The following is a 22,120-nucleotide window of genomic DNA, read 5'->3' on the forward strand; positions in this document are numbered from 1 at the left end:
CCCAGACTCAACCGTGTATCTCCCTACCACCTGTGCCTGAACTGCTCATCATAATCCCGCCACGCTGACCCCCCGTGTTCGTCATGTATGTTCTGTATCACACTCATGTATTTCATCACATTATGCAATTCCTTGGGATGTTTTGAAAGGAAACAGTCCCCGAACACAATGAAACCCATAACCCAGTTCGCATTACTCCTCACTACCTGCCCTTTCTCGCCCGTCTCTCGCGCGCGTTTCCTCTCTGCTCGCCCCTTTACAGACAGCTTAAACATATCCACATACTTCCTGTTATCTATGTCTCTCTGTGTTCTCCTGGCTAGGTGTGTGTACAGGGGGCTAGTTTTGACTGCAAACAAATCCTCCCCGCTTTGGGTGGAAGCCGCCCCTTTGTCTTTGCGCGCTTTGCGTTTTCCCTTATCCCTTACTCAACGCCTCTACCTTATGCGCTTTACCCCTGGGGTCTCGTCGCTGTCTGCGCCGCTGCTTGCGTCTGACTCGCTGCTCGCTCTTGCGCTCTCACTATTCTTGCTGTCTGACCCCTGGGACTCACAGTCCGACCCTGACCTAACCGACCCCCCATCACTAACATCACCATCAACATCATCCTCATTACTTTCCAATGCTGCATTTTCATGCTCACCTGATCCTGCGGCTTGTGCACCTGGGTGACAGGTCCTGGGTCTTTTGGTGGCTGCACGGCTCCTGTTGCTTCTCCCTGGATCGGCGACGCTTCCCAGCGCCATTGGCGCCGGCGCATCCACCGGGGGAGGTGCCCGGGACACTGGGGGGCACCCCGCAGCCAGGGGCAGCGGGACTGCCGTTGATGGATCCAAGGCTGGTGCCGGCAGGCGCGTCTGGCGCAGGTGCACAAGGCGCAGGGGCATGGTGTGTGGGTGCATGTGCTAGCAGCGCCGGTGGGTATGGCGCGTAGGGGGCAGGTGCATATGGCGCAGGGGCGTAGTGCGTGTAATGTGCCGGTGCGTATGGGGAGGGCTTGGGACGCGTGGGCGTAAGGCATGTGGGCGTAAGGCGTGTGGGCGTAAGGCGCTTGGGCGTAAGGTGCGTGGGGGTAAGAAGTGTGGGGGTAAGGCGCGTGGGGGAAAGGCGCGTTGGAGTAAGGCGCGGGGGGGTAAGGCGCGTGGGGGTAAGGCACCAGGAACGCAGGGGGTGACTCTGCAGCCGTGGTGGGTTGGCTCGGCCCAGCCATGGGGGGGGGGGGCTGGTCAGCAGGGGGGGTGGCATGGGCAGCAGGGGGGGCGATGTGCTATGCAGTGGCATGGGGGGTGGTAAGGGCAGCAGGGGGGGCGATGAGCTGTGCAGCAGAAGGGGGGGGGGGCAGGCCAGCAGTGGGAGCATGGCTAATAGCTGCAGGGGGAGGGTGGCTGGGAGCTGGGAGGGGAGGAGGGGCCGTTTTTGCAGGGAGGGGGGGGTCATGGCAGCAGGGGGAGCGGGGACCGGAGCGGCTGGGTGATGGTTCATGTCCTCTCCCATGAGGGGGGGTAGCACAGCCCTCCCCTCCCTGCTCTGCTGCGAGCAGGCACCGGAGCGAGGCTGGGGGGCGGTGCCAGCCTGCCGGGCTGCTTATCTTCCTCTCCGGCTGAGAGAGGAGCTGGGAGAGGGCTGGGAGTGAGGCTGGGGGGCAGGGCTGGCCTGCCTGGCAGCCTGCTTCCTTCTCCGGCAGGGAGAGGGCTGCGGCTGCTGCTCTTCCTCCTCGGGCGACTGCCTCCGTGGGGCCACCGGGCGGGATGTCCTGCAATCGGGTGCCTGAGCCTGGATGCTGCTGGTCGGCCTCATGCTGCTGGGATCCATGCTGCGGTTGATCGGGGAACACGCTCACAGGTACCTGCAGGGAGAAAGAAAACAGGAATTATGGAAGCTCCTTACCCGCGACGGGTTTAAATAGCCCGCCCTCCTCCCCCCCTCCCCTTGCTGTGCGCGCAACTCCACGCCGCCTCGTGGTGCGGGAGAGGGGAGGAGGCAGCCAATCCATGCAAACACTGGAGGGCACGGCAGCCATTATGGAACCTCTGCCCTTCTTTACCTCCTCTGCTGATCAGCCGCAGCCCCTGGCCTCCTTCGCACCGCTGCCTGCTGACTGGTGTACACACTCCCCGGTATCTCTTTTTTTTGGGGGGGGGGGGCGCCTCGCGGGTTACCAGCTCTCACTCCCGGCTCCCCCTGGTGCAGTGTGTCCCATTGGCTGTGAGCCTGCTCATTTGTGTGCTGCCTCCTGTGTCTCACACCGCTTTCAGACCTCAGACATCGTTGGCTCTTCTGTCTTCTCAGCCGCCGATAGCCCGATCCCTCCTGTAGCTAACTCCTCACCTCGGTGCCGGCGCAGCTCGCCTCCGATCCCTCTTCAATCCTCCGTTCTTCTGGCAGCCTGTCCGGTCCGACTCCCGGTGAACTGCTCTGTTCTTTTTGTTTGCCAGCTTTTATTTCTTGTTCCCATCCTGCCCTGTTGGTGTTTTGGGGTGGATTTAGTCTTTTTGGGGGGTATTATAGAGGGGGCTTTGAGCAGAGCTTCTAACATGCGGCCATTACAAAGGCCCACCAACCGGAAGTCTCCACATTGTTTTTTTAATTATTTAAAAAGATATGATGAGAAACATCCCAGGTACAAATCTAGGCTTAAAACTCAAACACACAATTGGACCTCTAATTGCAAAACCATATGCACCACATTTACTGCACTTGAACGGTCTGTAAGGTGTCGTATGGCTTAAGAAAGCTTAGTAAATATATACTAATACTAATACTATATATATATATATATATATATATATATATATATATATATATATATATATATATATATATACACACACACTAATATATATGCAGCCCCATGTCATGTGGCCCATTTAAGTGGCAAGCACAGTGGAGTTTAAAAGGGAGGACTACTGTATTACCTAACAGATATTATCTTATTCTTCTCTTCTCAGTTATGTTTGTGATGATTAGAACCCCTCATTTAAATTAAGCCCATCTGCAATTGATCTGTATTTAACTTCTACTTGGACAACACCCTCTTTAGAAAATCCATCTGTTTTAATGTCCCTCACATGTGCTAATTAAGTTGTCTGGGCTGTACTTAAGTCAGGTGACATTATAGAGCTATAAAACCAGTCAGCATAGCAGCTCCCAGGTGTCTGCAGTCCCATGTCAAGTGGCCCATTTAAGTAGCAAGCATAGTGGAGTTTAAAAGTGGACAACAAATACTGGCCCTGATTCCTGCATTTGACCTACGCTGGAAAGGAGGATGTCATCTATCCCAGACTGCACATCTCAGCACTTAACTATTGCTGTGATGCCGCCTTTACTTTTTATATTTGCTGTGACCTCACTTCTTTTCAAATTATGCACGTCCTTCCACCAGCCTCATTTTGTCTCTAACTCTATTCATATATCTCCATCTCTCCTTTCTTCACCGCTTCTCAGTTCACATTAACGCCTTTCTTACCTGCAGCCTCTGACACCACACAGTTATACCCCCTGCACTAAAACACACTCCTACAAATCATCCTCACACATCCTCTTTCTACCCATGCTTCTCCTCCTTGCTTCTGGGAATATCTCTCCCAATGCTGGTCCCTGCTTTATTTGTACATGCTCTCGTCCTCGCTTCCCACATGCAACTTCTACTCCTTCTGGTGTCAACCCCTCTAACCTCATACCCATCCCCTGTCACCCTCTCTCCCTTTCTCTTGTGCCCTTTGGAATGCTCACTCCCTTTCTAACAAGTGCCTCTCTGTGCATGACTTCTTTCTCTCTCACTCTCTGCTTCTATTTGCTATAACTGAGACTTGGCTCACTCAGTCTGACCCTACACTGGAAGCTGCCCTCTCTTATGGTGGCCTCTCTTTCTCCCACACTCTGCGCCGTGATGGCAGGGGTGGAGACGTGGGGGTCCTGCTTTCCTCTCTCTTCCGTTACCGAAACCTTCCTATTCCCCCCCTTTCTTGCTTTTCCCTCCTTTGAGGCTGACATAGTCCAGATCTTCTCTCCTCTCCCTGTCCATGTGGCGGTCATCTATGGCCCACCTACCTCTACTCATCCCCCTTCTGCCTTTCTCTCTCACTTTTAATCCAGGCTCCCTTTCTTACTCTCCTCAGACTCCCCTGTTCTTCTCCTGGGGGACTTCAATTGCCATATTGATGACTCCTCTCTCCCTTGGGCTTCCCGCTTTCTCTCTCTAATCTCTTCTTTTGGCCTTCAACAGTGGACTGCATGCCAGCCCCCACAAAGATGGCCACTACTTAGACTTGGTTTTCAGTAAAAACTTTTCTCTCACTGATTTCTCCATTTCCCCCTTTCCTCTCTCTGACAATCATCTCATCTCATTTTCTCTCTCTCACTTCTCCTCCTCTCCATCTAGCCCTCATTTCTGCAGAAACCTGTGCTCTATTCACCTATCAGCTTTTGATTCCACTTTACGCTCCTCCCTTTCCTCTCTCAGCCCTGCTTCAGACCCTGACAACCTGGTCAGGAACTACACCTCTGCCTTATCCTCCTCTCTTGATCTACATGCCCCGCTTTCTCTCTGCCGCCCTCGCCCTTCTAACCCCAGACCCTGGCTAAATTCCCACATGCTCCCACCACTCGTTCCTCTGAACACCTCTGGAGGAAATCTCATACACTCTCAGACTTCCTTCACTACAAATTTATGCTGTCCTCTTTCAACTCTGCCCTCTCTCAGGCTAAACAAACCTACTTTTCATCACTAATCAACTCGCACAAGTCTAACCCATGCTGACTCATCTCTATCTTTGACTCTCTACTCAAACTACCCTCGGCTGCCTCCTCTTCTTCTTCCTCCATCTCACCTCAGGACTTTGCTGACTTTTTTAAGAAAAGGAGGTATATATACGTCAGAACATCACCTCTGTTGCCTCCTCCCATCCCACACCTCTTCCTAACTCTCCTCCTGCACTCCTTGATTCTTTTTCCGCTGTCTCGGAGGAGGATGTATCACTGCTGATCTCCTCTTCTCCCTCTACCACTTTCCCTCTTGATCCCATTCCCGACCTTCTACTAAAACCTCTTGCTCCTTCTATAATCCCTACAGTACTCTCACACAGATTTTTAACTCTTCCCTCTACTCTGGTACCTTTCCATCCTCCTTCAAGCATGCAACCGTTATACCATTACTCAAAAACAGCAAGATAACCCTACCTGTCTTTCTAACTATCGACCCGTCTCCCTCCTGCCTTTTGCCTCCAAACTCCTTGAACGTCTTGTATTCTCTCGATCGCTACATTTTCTCAACACCTATTCTCTCCTAGACCCTCTACAATCTGGCTTCCACATTGCTCACTCCACGGAAACAGCCCTCACTAAAATAACGAATGACCTCCATGCTGCAAAAGACAGAAGTCATTACACTCTGCTCATATTACTCAACCTCTCTGCAGCATTTAACACCGTGGACCACCCTCTTCTTTCTTCACATTCTCTATACTCTTGGTATTTGTAACAAAGCTTTATCCTCGATCTCCTCTTATCTCTCCCATCGTACTTTCAGTGTTTCTTTTGATAACACCTCCTCCTCCTCTATCGATCTCTCTGTGGGGTAACCCATGGCTCTGTCCTGGGACCTCTTCACTTTTCTCTGTACACACTTTCTCTAGGTGACCTAATCACATCTCTTGGGTTTAAATATCACCTCTATGCTGACGACACAAAAATTTACCTTTCAACCCCTGACCTTACACCTGCTGTACAGACCAAACTTACTGAATGTCTCTCTGGGATATCATCCTGGGTGGCCATCCGGCGACTTAAACTTAACATGGCAAAAACAGAGCTCCTTATATTTCCTCCCAAACCTGGCCCTACTACCTCCTTCCACATTACTGTTGGAAGTACCATCATTCATCCAGTAGCCCAAGCACACTGCCTAGGGCTTACACTCGACTCCCCTCTCACATTCTCCCCTCACATTCAAAATGTATCTAAAACGTATCGCTTTTTCCTCCACAATATAACAAAGATACGCCCTTTCCTCTGTTACTCAACTGCTAAAACTTTGACTCAGGCCCTCATTCTCTCCCGTCTTGATTACTGTAACCTCCTGCTGTCCAGCCTTCCTGCCTCTCACCTGTTTCCCCTACAATCTATCCTAAACGCTGCTGCTAGAATCACTCAACTCATTCCTAAATCTGTCTCAGCGTCTCCCCTGCTAAAATCACTCTCCTGGCTTCCTATCAAATCTTGCATCTCACACTCATTTCTCCTACTCACTATTAAAGCTTTACACTCTTCTGCTCCTACTTACATCTCAGCCCTAATTTCTCGCTATGCACCATCCCGACTCTTGCGTTCTGCTCAAGGATGTCTTCTCTCTTCCCCCTTTGTATCTAAAGCCCTCTCCCGCCTTAAACCTTTCTCACTGACTGCCCCGCACGTCTGGAATGCCATTCCCCTCAATACCCGACTAGCACCCTCTCTATCCACCTTTAAGACCCACCTTAAGACACACTTGCTTAAAGAAGCATATGAGTAGCACCGTGGCTAATACTATACACGATACATAAAGCTTGGCCCCCTGCAGACGCACTTACCTGAATGCCCTCCTACTGTCTTTGTACGTTCTCCCCACGAATTAGATTGTAAGCTCTTTGGAGCAGGGACTCCTCTTCTACAATGTTACTTTTATGTCTGAAGCACGTATTCCCATGATCTCTTATTTGTATTATTTGTTATTTATATGATTGTCACGTGTATTACTGCTGTGAAGCGCTATGTACATTAATGGTGCTATATAAATAAAGACATACATACATACTTACAGTATGTATCCAATTACTATGTTTAAATATATAATTTCTCTCGTAAGAATTGTACACAGCCATAAATAGCTACTGTAAGAAACATTGTTTAGTGAAATAAACTCAAAATTGACAGAGAATGTGATACAACTGGATTCATAACATTACAAAAGTGAGCACTAGATTATATTCCATTTTATTCTATGGAAATAAAGAAGTAGACTATCCTTGTTTTTCAATCAAAATCATTGTTATATGTTTCTTTCCAGATGTATAAGTATATTGTAAAACTTGAATAATACAATATTCTGAATATATCTGAGGAAATTGCAAATACATCTTTCAAGAAACCAAAAATGTATGTACTGTATAAACTAGGGAATAAAATGGAAGTTATAAGCCTCCACATGTCAAAGCAAAGTGATGCAGCAGATGTATCAAAGATAAATGTATGTATGTATGTCAAACTCCATATACAGTACGATTTGCCTATTAACTGTCTTGGGTTTTAGTGTTCTCTGATGCTATAATATCTTTAAAGTACAAATACTCAGAGCATTTAATCCAGTTCCCTCTTAAAAATATTGTAATTTGTAATAAAAAATATAATGGCAGCACTTTAAAGCAAGTCCTTTTCTGTTTAATGAGTTATGTTCTGGAGTCCTGATCACTGCTGGCGTCTTTGCTCTCTTCCCCGCCATGCAGTCTTGTTTCATGAAGTTCCCCAGAAGACATCCATTTAAATCAGCCATACCGTAGATGCAATAGATGACATCACACACACACACAAATAAAGTCTCCATCTGAGGTTTACAGGGTTGCACTCCATAACAAAGTCAATAGCGAGGTGTAGCAGGACTAAATTGCAGATACAGTGGCGGCCGCCATTAGTCTCCTGCGGCCGTTTCCCCGCGATTTTTGAAATAGCGGGCAGATGCGGCATGTTTTCCGTAGTTTTCGGCGCTGCGGGCGCTTTCAATGTTAAGCGCCATTAGCGCTGAACGGGAAGTGCAGCTGACGCGCGGCCAAGTCCGTTAGAAACAGAAAACATCCCCAAATTTTTACGGGGATGTTGGAGGTTTAAGGGGGCCGTGACAGTAGTTCAAATCTAGACCCATCATAAACCGGACTAATTTATCTTTTTTTTAATTAATTTCATTTGCGCAAAATATTTGCATTTTCATTAAATAATTTGATCATTATTTGCAAAAATTCATTCAATCGAAAGTGAAAACAAGCGAACCTAAATCAACAATATTTCCATACTTTTGCACTGATTTTTATTGAAGAACTGGGGCAGCTTTGCGAATGTTCACAAAATTGTATTGAATTCTTTGCCAACTGAACTTGGACACATCTCTAGTGTTTAGGGTGGGCTGGTGTGGCATTCTTTAGGGCTGTCTAGCATCTCTGCAGGCCGCCTCTCCTCAGCACCTCGGAGTCGCTCTCTGATGTCACCTCTGTGTCCGTTACTTAGTAATACTGTGGATGGTTTTCAACTTGCTATCTCTTCCATTTCACAATACAACTGCTCACCGATACCTCACCCTGACAGAGAATCAAAGCAAGAATTCACATCCGTATGGGCCGCTGGAATGAATTACGGGGTATATAATGGGATTAAAAAGGCAACTATGCTTTGGTAATAACAGAGAGAGAGCGTTCAGATTTAGCTGGGCCTTATACTGCAATTTACTGTTATTTTTTAAAAATTCGGCCGAAAAGTAGGGAAATTCTTGTGGTAAAGAGTCAATTTTTTTGCAGTGAATTAAAAGTTTGGCAAAGAGTTTGCCCATCTCTAATTATTGGTATCTGAGCTTTATAAACATATCCCTCTATTTGGGATTGGGTATGTAACCGTCCCTGCCTGGCTTCTATGGAGTTTACATCTGTATGTGGTTAATCCTTCACTACAACAGGAGGACATTGTACCATACACTCCACTGGCTGGTGGGAGTTAGACTCTGGTGTATTCATCATCCCTACATCAAGAGGTATACTGTGGACTGTTCTACCCCATTGATGTAAGGAATCCGCTCCGCAGTTTACTGGTTGCCTTACCTTGCAGATTGTGCAGTCCTGGAGCACCTCTCCTGATGTTTGCTGCAGCCTGGATTCACTCACAAAAGCAATACACACTCCCTCTGGTATCTACTGCAGCTGTGCAGCCTATCACTGCAACCTAGACTTGCATTCATTCATTGGAGCAGTACCTTCACACCCCCCTCCGGGGATTGGCCCGCTGGCCTTTAAGTATTGTCTTCCCATAATGCTCCCTGCCGAGCATAGTCCTTCCTGGATGTCACTATCTGTTCTGCCACAAGCCCTCGCTTGTTCCTGTCTCTCATGCTGAAGCGGAATATTCTCCTTGTTGTCTGCAGCTCCAGGTTTCCTAAGGCCGGCTGCTATATTCACGCAGCGGTCTGCTCCAGTCTCCTGTGTTGTAGCTGAGTTCTCTTCTTGTTCACTTCAGCTCCTTGTTTCCTGTGACCGGCTGCTATATTCACGCAGCGGTCCACTCCTGTTCTCCTGTGCTGAAGCAGAGGTTTTCGTCCCTGCGTCCCTCAGCCTCCTGGATTCCTGCACTGAAGCGGATGTTTCGTCCCTGCGTTCTTCAGTCTCCTGGATTCCTGCACTGAAGCGGAGGTTTCCCTGTGTATCTTCAGCTTCCTGGTTCCTGGGGCCTACTCTTTCCCTAATCTAGAGAGGCCGTGTCCTGGTTCCTGCGCTGAGACAGAGGATTCCCTAGCCCGCTCAGGACTCTTGCGCTGTAGCACTGGTGCACCCGTGCAGCAAAGCGGTGTGCTACTCTGGTCTGCCTACCATCTCCTGTGACCAGTACCATGGGCCATGGTCATCGCTCGCGCAGAGGCCAACCCCGCGCTCCTAAGCTGAAGCGGGGCTCTCCTGACTACCTGTTGCCGAACTCTTGCCTGAACAATGTTTATCCTGATGTCTCCTGTCCTGACCCTGGCTTCTACAACGACGACGCTGTCTTCTCCAATCCTGATCCTGCGACATATGACTACGAACTGCGCAATCCGGATCAGCCTGCGCGGTCTCAGGTCGGTGCTTTTACAACCCCACCTCAGCCTCGCGATCCGGTCCTGGTTTGTGGCGAGCAGAACCCTGACAGTATGCTCGGCCGCACAAACTCGGACCGCCCTGTGGTGAGGGTTGGTAAGTTTCTGTCTGAAAGCCTGTCCCAGCCTGTAAACCAGTCCCAGTGTGAATACCAATTTCTATGTGAGATAATACCCCTGATTGAAGATCTGATTGTGTTTGTAGGTTTAACCCCTTTGCAAAACAAATGCCGTAATGATCTCATGATGAAGGTTTACCGCCTCCGGGACTTAAAACAATCGCTGGCCGCTTGTATTTGCTTTCCTGGTTACCCTTTAACTTGGGAAAATGTGTACCCTTTAGAATTGGACGACGCCCAAAAGGAACTCTCTTCCCTGGCCTTGTCTTTAGACATTTATATAGCAAAAGAGGACACTCTCCTCATGTTGGCTGATGCCCAAAAAACACTCCATATCCTTTCCATGACATTGGACATTTGTATAAAGGAACAGGATCCTCCCCTCGCCAGCTTCGCTGCCGCTTGGCTGTATCCCTGGTCTACCACGGATCCTTGCCCTGAGTGTATGCCCGGGTTCCCTGACACCAATGATATGTTTTCGTTAACCCCTGCCGATCAGGAATACTTATGTTGCTCTACCCAGCACTAATGTTCTTGTATCAGAGAATAAGTTCATTAGTTCTCCTATTTTTAGCTCAGAAGTCCTTTCTCTAGGTCTTGAGGGTTTTCCAGCTTTAACCTCTGCCGAGCAGTCCTGTGAGGTTCCCCTGGAGAATACATATGTTTCACTAGCCAACACTAAGGTTCTACTATCAGAGAATAAGTCCCTTTGTTCCCCTATTTCTAACTCCGAATCTGTCACTCCAGCTCTTCAGGGTTTTCCAGCTTCAAACTCTGCTAGGCAGTCCTGTGCGCTTTCCCCGTCAGAGAAAGAATCCCTAAATTCTGTTCCCAGGGTTATTTCTGTATTAACCTCTGTGGGGCAGCTCTCTGAGTTTCCTTTGGTAAATCCCTGTTCTCTGTCAGCCATGGTCACGCCCCTAGCTTCAGAGGAGAGATTCCTGGTCTGTCCTAATACAGAGAGAAAATTACCTATGTTTTACTCTCAGGCATTGTCTGCATTAACCCCTGTAAATTCTTGCTGCCTCCAAGTTAATGCCTTCGTTTTAGCCTCAGAGAATGAGTCCACAAGTCAGACAGCAGAGGTTGCATTGAGGGATTCCCATAACCGTACGGAGTCCCTAGATATTCTTTGCTATAAATCCCCTGCTTCAGCTCAAGTTTCCGCAGTTTCGTCTCCGGAGACTTCGGCTAAAGTTCTGGTTCCTGATAAATGTATTCAGGAGTCAGGTTTTTCCCTAAGCTTGCTCGCAGAGTTCCTTCTCCCGGGTGTTTCGCTGAACCAGCCTGTCGCCCACATAGCGGTGATCCCTGCTTCAGCGCATAGTTCCCACATTATGGAGTCTGCAGTAATTTCTGGTTTCCCAGACATTCCTTACCAAATACCTACTTCAGAGACCAGTACAGTTATGATTCACCCCCGTGTACTGTCTGAGTTCTCCTCCTCTTTAAGTTTAGGGTTAAAAGCATACAGTAGTCTGTATGTCCCTCCTGGGGTTCATATTATGTTCCCAGGAATGTTTGCTGACGCACGGTTTTCTCCCCAAAGTGACGCTTTTTCATATAGATTAGTAAAAAGCTTGCACACTGTATCCCTTTTCGCTGAATTGTGTCTTACTAGTTTTGAGACTCTGAGAGGTAATGATTCTCCTTCTGATTCTGAAGCTCTTCCTACAAGGAGTATCCTGATTGGGGGTCCCCCTGATTTCTCTGTCCAGGCTAATTCTCCAGGGATCAGCATATCTGTGGTCACTTCCTTAGTACTGTCTGAGGTCACCATGCATATATTACAAGTCCTGGGGTTTAAATCTGAGCTATTTAGCTGTCCTGCCTTTGCTGAAACCCAGTCCCTCAGTACTGTGTCTAAATATGCCCCAGCAAACATGGGGTTACTCTGGGAAGAAATGAAAACTCCTGTCGTAAAGGGTATTTTTTCTTACATGTCCAGCAAATCTAGAACCTCAGTAATTGTTTCTAAGTCACTTATCAATACATCTGATTTTTTCTCTAATCAAACCCAGACACCCTCACTATCGGTTAGGAGTCCTGTGATCAGAGATTTTGCACTAGAAAACACACCAATTCATGTTTTTGTCAGGTTAGGTACCCCTGTGGTTAGGGCCATTGCAGTTTCGGAAAAGACTCCTTGTACTCCTAAGGTGCCTGTCATTAAGAGTTTTCATAGTTCATACTTGCTGCTTGTTGATTCTCAGGGCCCTGTCACTGAGGTACAGACTTCAGCTTCTGATGTTAGCTTCCCTCCCACCACTACCCTGGCTCTGCCTTTTTCTCAAGCTACTGATTTGAAGATCCCAAGGACTATTCCTGATTCACTGACAATATTATCTCCCAATGAAGATTTCCCAGTATTGGAGAGCTCTACTGTTATTTGCTTCTCTGCTCCTGCTAAACCATGGTTTTGTCCCTCGGAATTTTCGGTTGCCCCTGTTATTTCCTCTCAGTTGGAAATACTCTGTACGTATCCCAAGATTTCGGTCCCTATGCCTGGTTTACTGCTTGCCTTGTCACCTTCCATACCAATACCGGGAGATGCTTCCAACCAACCTATACCCTTACTAACCATTACCTGGGAGCCTTCTAGAGGAAAAATTCCTCGCAAATTCCAACATGCAGTGGTCAGCCAAGACTTTTTCTGTTACAAAGTTCCTCCTGGTGTATTCGATCAACTATCAGGGCCGCTGATCCTAGAGTCCGGTTCATTTATTAAAGACTGGGCTTCCTGTAGGGGTTCTCCTGCCGTTTCTGCTCTGGAACCCTCTGGTTCTTCACAGCCCTGGATTTCCAAGTCATTTTGCGAGGCGAGCCATGTACCAAAGATGTTTCTTCCATCAATCTCATATCCTAGAACTGTACTCACCAAAGAACTGCTCGTTTACGGATGCCCTTTCCACCTAAAGAATTTTAGGAACAACTCAATGTCCCCAAGACCCATGGATGGTCCTGTCTGGCCGCAGTTCTCACCGGGGGGTGGGGGTACACTAAGGACTAACCACGAGTCTCTGGACCACGACTCTAACCCCAATCCTAGACGGTTCAGCAACAATTCCCGGTCCCCCAACTCTAGGTGTGCTCATGTTCGCCCGGAGGTCTCGCGTGAAGGGGGGGGTACTGTAAGGAATCCGCTCCGCAGTTTACTGGTTGCCTTACCTTGCAGATTGTGCAGTCCTGGAGCACCTCTCCTGATGTTTGCTGCAGCCTGGATTCACTCACCAAAGCAATACACACTCCCTCTGGTATCTACTGCAGCTGTGCAGCCTATCACTGCAACCTAGACTTGCATTCATTCATTGGAGCAGTACCTTCACACCCCCCTCCGGGGATTGGCCCGCTGGCCTTTAAGTATTGTCTTCCCATAATGCTCCCTGCCGAGCATAGTCCTTCCTGGATGTCACTATCTGTTCTGCCACAAGCCCTCGCTTGTTCCTGTCTCTCATGCTGAAGCGGAGTATTCTCCTTGTTGTCTGCAGCTCCAGGTTTCCTAAGGCCGGCTGCTATATTCACGCAGCGGTCTGCTCCAGTCTCCTGTGTTGTAGCTGAGTACTCTTCTTGTTCACTTCAGCTCCTTGTTTCCTGTGACCGGCTGCTATATTCACGCAGCGGTCCACTCCTGTTCTCCTGTGCTGAAGCAGAGGTTTTCGTCCCTGCGTCCCTCAGCCTCCTGGATTCCTGCACTGAAGCGGATGTTTCGTCCCTGCGTTCTTCAGTCTCCTGGATTCCTGCACTGAAGTGGAGGTTTCCCTGTGTATCTTCAGCTTCCTGGTTCCTGGGGCCTACTCTTTCCCTAATCTAGAGAGGCCGTGTCCTGGTTCCTGCGCTGAGACAGAGGATTCCCTAGCCCGCTCAGGACTCTTGCGCTTTAGCACTGGTGCACCCGTGCAGCAAAGCGGTGTGCTACTCTGGTCTGCCTACCATCTCCTGTGACCAGTACCATGGGCCATGGTCGTCGCTCGCGCAGAGGCCAACCCCGCGCTCCTAAGCTGAAGCGGGGCTCTCCTGACTACCTGTTGCCGAACTCTTGCCTGAACAATGTTTATCCTGATGTCTCCTGTCCTGACCCTGGCTTCTACAACGACGACGCTGTCTTCTCCAATCCTGATCCTGCGACATATGACTACGAACTGCGCAATCCGGATCAGCCTGCGCGGTCTCAGGTCGGTGCTTTTACAACCCCACCTCAGCCTCGCGATCCGGTCCTGGTTTGTGGCGAGCAGAACCCTGACAATTGATCAATCACTTCAATACCTAATTGTCCTGGCTACCTGTCTGCTATATCCATCTGCGCTGACCCGCTGCTGTGTGCAGATTGTCTCAATCGATTGTGTTTTTATCCACATTGTGAGTATAGGTCCTGGTGACCATTCTCTGTTTTATTAAAGTATCCTCTCATTTTTATAGTATTATGCTATGGAGCTGGCGCTTATATATATATATATAAAAAAAGAAAGAGAAAAAGCGCCCGATTTTTCTTTTCTTCTTTTTTTCTGATAGGTATCGTTGGGAGGTTGGTGAGCCCAAGAATAAAGCCTGGACCATACAAATCTTCTAAAAGGACATTCATGGACAATTAAGTATTGTGTCTTATTGCATATGTTTTTTCTTATGACACATTTGTAATACGATTTTTTGTCTCTTTCATTTTTCACATACTTTTTTATTTAATTTCAAAAAAATTTTTTTAGTTCAAAACACATTTTTTTTCATTACACAATTTTATTCTTTTTATGCAATTTGCATTTTTTACACATTCATATTATATGTACATCCACATGTTCCTGACCACTTTTATTAATTAATATTAATTATAATTCATTGTTTAGACATCTGTGCTGGGTGTTCAATTTTGCTGGTTGGGGTTAGAGTTGCAGCAATTTGGGTGTATGTTGTTAAGGGCGCTGTCTGTGCTTTTCCCTACATATGCTACTCAGAAGGCATTACCTTATTCAGGTAGCTGGATTCGTACAGCTGAGCGATGAGGTAACAAAGATGAAATGATGGGCACAAAGAACTTTTGTAGTACAAACTACACTCTTTATTTGTGTCCCGGTTACTAAGGCTCTTCTCATACATACAGAGTACACATTAGCATGGTTTTCATCCATTGCACTCGCCTGTCTGTACTCTTTACAAGTTGCATCCCCAGGCGCCCACTCTTAACACACTGGGGAGGGGCAGATACTTGGCTGGCTTCTCTTAATGGACCCATCCCTATTCTGCATAACGTCCATTATGTTCTGTCACTATTGTATCCCTACTCGGGCCCTGAACGACTCAATATATTTAAGGGATCTATACCCCATTCCTGTCTCTGAACTGGCACATCTAGACAGATTTAGGATTTGAGGCATGTGTGGATCTGCCAGTAGAGCTGATGTTATGGCACCATTGGATTCACCTTGGCCATATCTCGTGACCTTATCTGAAGGGCCACTGTCCCTATCTAGAACATAATAAATGGGGACTGGTCTATGCTATACATTCAGGAAAATACTTCTTAACTATATACACTGAGGCTCCTCTCCTCTTTTCCTGCAGGAACTTCCATCTAGAACCTTCTCCCTCACATATATACCATTTGTGACGTCCTTGTCTCCAGGCAACACAGAGCGGAGCTTAGCATCGCTTGACTCACCCTCAATCCTGTGCAATGTGGAAAGTATCACTTTCTAGGTGGGTCCACACCATTAACCCCTACAAGGCCATGGTAATCCCATAGGGTTACATGTACAACGTGAATTCATTTAATTATTCATTTATATATTAACTGTAAATTCATGTGTTATAAATGTAAAGCTATAAACGGATCTGTTCCTCATTTAACAAATGTTTCCCTTCAGTTAAATGAAAATTTGGTTTTAAGCAGCCCTTTTTACATTTTCCAGAAATCCCATTGACAAGACTTCTTGCATTTATCTTAACATCAGAAATTGCTCCAAATTGTTGTAAGCGTTTCTCAAAATTTTGAAGGAAGATTAAGGGATTGGGAAACCAACAGTAATCCCAGAGATATCAGCACTATTTCTGATATTTATTGCAGGGAGCTCCAATGTGATGCCTTGGTGATCTGTCACGTTGTGACACTGCAAAGATAGAAAGCTGAAGACTTTTCACAGTATTGCTACAGATGACCGCGAGAAGGTGCGAGATGACAACCACATGAACACTTTGTTGTCCGCGGCTCGGCTACAGTCAGCCAGAATAATTAGAATGATGTTATTGCAGTTCAGTACGTGTGGCCGGCAGGTGGCGCACTGAATATCTTCACCTATGATACTCGGGAGCTGTAAGGGGGCCGCAGGAGAGCTGCAGATTGCAAATAAATGCCGGGGATTTACACATGATATTTTATGGGACCAAGAACAGTAAATTTTGCTACATCTGGACTGTACTTAAAACCGGTGCTTTTAAGATAATTGTTTTCCGAAAGTGCTTTAGAATTCATTTACAGTACTGCATACGGCAGGTGGCGCATTGCCCATTGAACAGTATCTCTGCCCTTGTACACCAGTAACTTCACACGTGTTTTAATACAAGATACAATGTCTTGCTTTAAACACTGCATTTCTTTGTTAATGACCTTGCACTTTTCCTCAGACGTTCTGTAGCAGATACACACTAGACAAGGGGTCTGCAATCTTTCAAGGAAGAAGAGACATTTTATAAAAACAAAATTTGTCCAAAATATTCCGAGATCCATAGCACTTGCATGAATATTACACCCCCACAAACACATACATGTATTGTACACACAGTAATAGGTATATACTGTATAAGCATTAACATACAACAAACTTACTTTGATCAGAATTAGGGAAAAGAAAAAATATGTGGGGGAATCAAATGCATCGCACAATAATAAGTCCCCTTATTAAGTTTTTTCATTGTTTTTCCATGCAAAACAGTTTGTCATTTTCAAATACACAATACATACATACACTACCCCTCCTTGAATATGTGAGTGAAACCGTAATCACCATATATATACGATCAAAATAATTGACAGGTGCTAAGAAGGATATTGATGTAATATTAACAGTGTTGATCAAGAGAATGATCAGAAAGATGTGCCCTTATATTCAGCACTCAAAGTTATATACGTAATCTACCAATGGACAGAATAGTCCTACAGTGAAATACTGCAAATCTGGTCAGTATCCCAGAGTCACTGAAGGAAATCAAAAATAATAAAACTTTATTACTTCTACATAGATCGTTAAAAACACAGATACATTATTAAAAATCCCCATACTAATGTGGCAGATAGAAGTAAGTAACCGGAGAATAGGTAAGTCTAATTGACTCATATCATACATCCAGTGTAAGTCTATTGATATTAACTGGCTACGATTCTCTAATTGTCCTGATGAAAAACCTTATAGGTATATAATATATATTTAATTCAATCAGAGGTCAGACTCATGTAGTGATAGTACACCTGAAAACACATATATACACCTGATTATTATCTGTCAGTGTATATCTTTAAAGGAGCATTGTCACGCTGTGAGATACAGTGTGTGTCAATGCAGCAAATAACAATCCTCTATGGAAGTGGTGTTGGCATATAAGGTGGCCAAAAATATGGCCAACTGTCAACTGTCATTCATTCAATTGTCATTCATTCACCCACCCACTGTCATTCACCCACCCACCCACCCACTGTCATTCACCCACCCACCCACTGTCATTCACCCACCCACCCACCCACCCACCCACCCACCCACCCACTGTCATTCAAAACCCACTGTCATTCACCCACCCACCCACCCACTGTCATTCACCCACTGTCATTCTACCTTCATTCAACCCGTAAAACAACCATCATTCACCCACCCACCGTCATTCACCCAACTGTCATTCTACTGTCATTCACCCACCCAGTCATCCACCCACCCACTCAGCCACCCAGGCAGGCAGTCACATGTCTTTTGTTGAAAATATAAAAATAAATAGGTTGCATTGTAATGTTTTTTTCTGTATCACAATAAGAAAACAGTTAAGTAAAAGTTGCGCGTTAAAAGATATTTTTTCGTGGTAGGTGCGCTATGGGTTCGGGGGGGAGTACGCTATGGGTTCGGGGGGGGCTGCTCCTTTCATTTGTCCCGGGCCCCATGTTTTCTGTTGGCAGCCCTGGGGGGGGGGCAGCCTGATGTGATGAGGGGGCATAATGATGGGGGGACAGCTTGATGTGATGGGGGGGGGGGAATAATGATGAGGGGACAGCCTGATGTGATGACGGTTAATCAACCGTATTTGTAAAAATATATTTATGGCTCTTTGAAAAATTCTAAATCGCCGTGATACTCATATTTGGCTCTTTTGGACTAAGAGTTTGATGACCCCTGGGTTAGGGCAACTTTCAAAAGAGAAAGAGATTGAATAGGAATTTCTGAACTGATAACTCAGATCTGCTCCCATCCAAGTACCTGCCAAAATACCATTACCAGTACGGACCAACCAACACCAAAAACAAGATGAACCGACATTCCACCTACATTAACAACTTTGGGCAGCACATCCCTTTAATCATCAATTCATACAACTTCTACAACGGGTTGCTGCCACCACATTTTCAGCCTCTGCCCTTGCATAATCAAGGTACATACATTGTTAAATAAGGATTGGCATAATAATAATAATAATACTATAATACTAATAATATTGCTATTGATTTAATAATTGCTATACACTAAGCTATGCATGAATCATTCATGTGCTCCTTCCCCTGAGGGAGCTAGGTTTGACGTAGGCAAAAGGATTTCTGCTCAAAACAAATGCCTCACTGAGTGCATAATTGTTAAAAGCCAGAACGATTATCTCACCTTTTGTTAACCAACGGTCAACTATGATCAAGATGCCTCCACCCTATCAGCAGTCGATACTTGTTAGCTGCTACCGAAACTTGTATCTGAAAGAATACAAAAAATAAAGACGCAAAATGTTTAGTTTAACATACAATTATTGTTATACTAATCACATTCCTGGGGCCATTACAGATGGTTGTACAATAACCAGTAACACATTATTTATGATTTATGTAATTATTGCAAGTTTCGACACTTAGATACTCATCCCAGTAATCAAGAATTCCCTTCTCATGTTCTTTGTTGGCTGGCTTTACATATTTCCTCAGATGATGTTCCATTGCATGCCACATCAATTCTATGAGATTCAAATCAGAAGATCTGCAAATATAGAGACATATAGTACGGTTATTGACAATAATAAAACAAGCACCGCAGCAGCACAGTACAGCACAGTTAATAGTATTCTACTGCACATAACAGTCACAGTACTTACTCTGGTGGTGTTCTGCCCCAATTGATTCCACAGTCCTTAATAAATGTACAGTAGCAGAGACTGTGTTTGGGGTTGTATGCTTCTGTCATGTCAGTGGTACTGTACATAAATTCTCACCAAAATTGTATTGCCACATTTTTGTGCTTTCAGAAATCTTGTGCTTGAACGATGGATCGATCCAGCTTCTACAAATGCAAGGACCTGCTTTACTAGTAAAGAGCCTAAGGAAGCGTAGGACGCCTGCTGACACATCTACCTGAGACACCCAAAAACAAAAAAGCTAAAGTGGGGAAAGATAACAAAGCAGCACCCAAAACTACAAAGGTGGAAAATTCAGGGCTGAAGTGGAGAAAGACGAAGAAGGACTAAACCCTTGCCATTCATGTACCCAGGAAACTTCCTTCTGCACTAGGTATCTGTATCCCAATCCTCATTGCTCCAAGCTTCAGACCCTGCTCACCTCACCAACTACCATGCCCCACTCAACTCAGATCAATCCGTACCAAAGTACAGAGCTCCAACCTAGTTGCAAAAAAAACAAGCAAGGCACAGCGCAAAACCGCTCATAGTGAAGTATGTTTTAGTGAAATTAAATACTATCAACAGGTAAGTATTCTGCATACATCAGAGTGAATAATCATGGGCACATCATAGATTATGACATAGGGTACCGGTCACCGTGCACGGAACAGGTCGGGAATATGACCGTCATCTACAAGTAGGTGGCCTCTCTCACACGGGCACAATGAATCCTCTTGGAAATTCCCACCATCAGATTGAATCTTCCGTATGCTGGAGCATGCCAAAGGGGCGTCACCGATGTCCAGTACACAAGGTCCCGCAGAGCTCAGTGTATAGTGTGAAGGGTCCCGGTAGTTTTAGATCATCAAGCCGCCTCTCGTCTCATCAGATCGGAAGCGGGATATGCGTCACTCGGGAACCGCCATCAACACTCAGAGTCCCATAGAGTTTAGTGTAAGTTAGTTTGAGTCCCAAAGAGCAAATTCTCACCAAACGGTCTCCTTATCTTGGTCGGTATCCAGAGCAGAAGGTATCTTCATTTTCCATTTCACTCGCGTCTGAGATCTTTTTGACGCACTGAAGATGTTTCTGATTAAGAACTACAAAGATGGAAAATTCAGGGCTGACGTGGAGAAAGACGAAGAAGGACTAAACCCTTGCCATTCATGTACCCAGGAAACTTCCTTCTGCACTAGGTATCTGAATTCCAATCCTCATTGCGCCAAGCTTCAGACCCTTCTCACCTCACCTCCTACCATGCCAACTCAGATCAATCCCTACAAAAGTACAGAGCTCCAACCTAGTTGCAACTTGTGATTTGTTTAGATGCAGCTTGGCAACGTTGAGTGAATTTTTAATGGACAATTATGATCCCTCTGTACAAAATGCATGTAAACCTTTGACCAGACCTGTCATTGATCGGGCCCTGCCTCCGCACCCAGAGCAGAGACGGGAAAAATGGGACACAATGGAAAACCAAATGTACCTGATTTTGGAGAGGGTGGACAAAATGGCGAGTGACATAATGGGATTGTCGAGTGAAATCGTGGGTCTCTATTCTATTTTAGGCCCAAAGAAGTCCCGCGTGTCTCCATGCCATACTCAGATATTACCCAACATTCCAGACAGCGATGATATAATTGTGGCAATGAGTCCCCGTGATATAGGGACAAAAGAAAGTGGCATCCCAGAGCAGTTAGCTGGGCCTGCTTTCCAAAGCACACCTGGGACACCACAGAAGCCAAGGAGTGTAAATCCTGCTTTATCTGTACAACACTGGATATAAAAGTGACATCGGAGAGCGACTCCAAGGTGCTGAGAAGAGGGCATGGGCAAAATAAAGGGATTTAAGATACAAGAGAGATGCTCAACTCCAATCCTCAAGACCTCCCAACAGGTCAGGTTTTAAGGATATCCTGGCTTCAGCACAGATGGTTTAATCAGTGGCTCAGTCTTTGACTGAGCCACTGATTGAGTCATCTGTGCTGAAGCTGGAGTATCCTTAAAACCTGACCTGATGGGCACCACTGCTACAGAACACCCCACAAGCTCTGGCTAAACACCATAACTCACCTCAGGAGCATTCACGTGTTTTTACTGCAAACATTGATGAGTATTAAAGACTCATTATTTGTCCATTTTCATGTCTTCTAAGTTGTATTTAAATGTGGGACATTTTCGGTATATGTTGATCTTGCTTTCTTTTAAGAGATTATTTGGTTTTCCAGCTTGTTTATTTTGCCCCGTTTTTGTTTCAATAGTTTCTGCACAGATTCAAGGTTCTTTTTTTCTTTTTGGTCAGTGCATCCGCTTTTAGTGTGTATGTTATCTACTGTATATACACACTGGTAGATATTTGCTATATTATTTTAAAAGACCTAATGTTTCCCTTGCTTGTTAGTTTTAGTCTAACTTCTAAATTCCTACATATAAATAAGCGCATCAATGTTCATCCCAGCCAAAGATTTGTGTAAACTCTATAAGCACCATTGCCAATATGCCTTGCCTTTTCCAAAAAGATAATCTTTTTCACTGACTAAAGGTGCCTGCTCACTCAATTGCAAAAAGACAAAAGTACAGTATGTCTGTAATCTTACATTTTTTTCTATATAATTATATATCATTTTAAACTAACGTTTTGTAACATCTATTAGAAAGTTTGTAAAAGTGCATGTAAATGTTTATACTACAAATACATTGTCTAGAAAAACAGTTAAAGAAATACCTTTCATTGAGATCAAACGCTTCTCTAGTGCCCAGTCCAGAGACTACAACTCCTGCCATGCATATCCTGTCCACTCCCTGC

General features: G+C 45.8%; 1 protein-coding gene across 1 annotated transcript in view; it reads left to right on the forward strand.

Moving 5' to 3' along the window:
* LOC142491404 (uncharacterized) overlaps positions 1 to 21,452 on the forward strand; it is an 88,139-nt gene extending 66,687 nt beyond the window's left edge. The window contains exon 5 of the mRNA XM_075593933.1: positions 19,444 to 21,452. Within this exon, the coding sequence (XP_075450048.1) occupies positions 19,444 to 19,458 (15 nt within the window). The 3' untranslated portion in view covers positions 19,459 to 21,452. The remainder of the gene's footprint in view (positions 1 to 19,443) is intronic.
* Positions 21,453 to 22,120: the final 668 nt, after the last annotated feature.

The sequence above is a fragment of the Ascaphus truei genome, chromosome 3, assembly GCF_040206685.1.
Source record: "Ascaphus truei isolate aAscTru1 chromosome 3, aAscTru1.hap1, whole genome shotgun sequence".
NCBI lineage: Eukaryota > Metazoa > Chordata > Amphibia > Anura > Ascaphidae > Ascaphus > Ascaphus truei.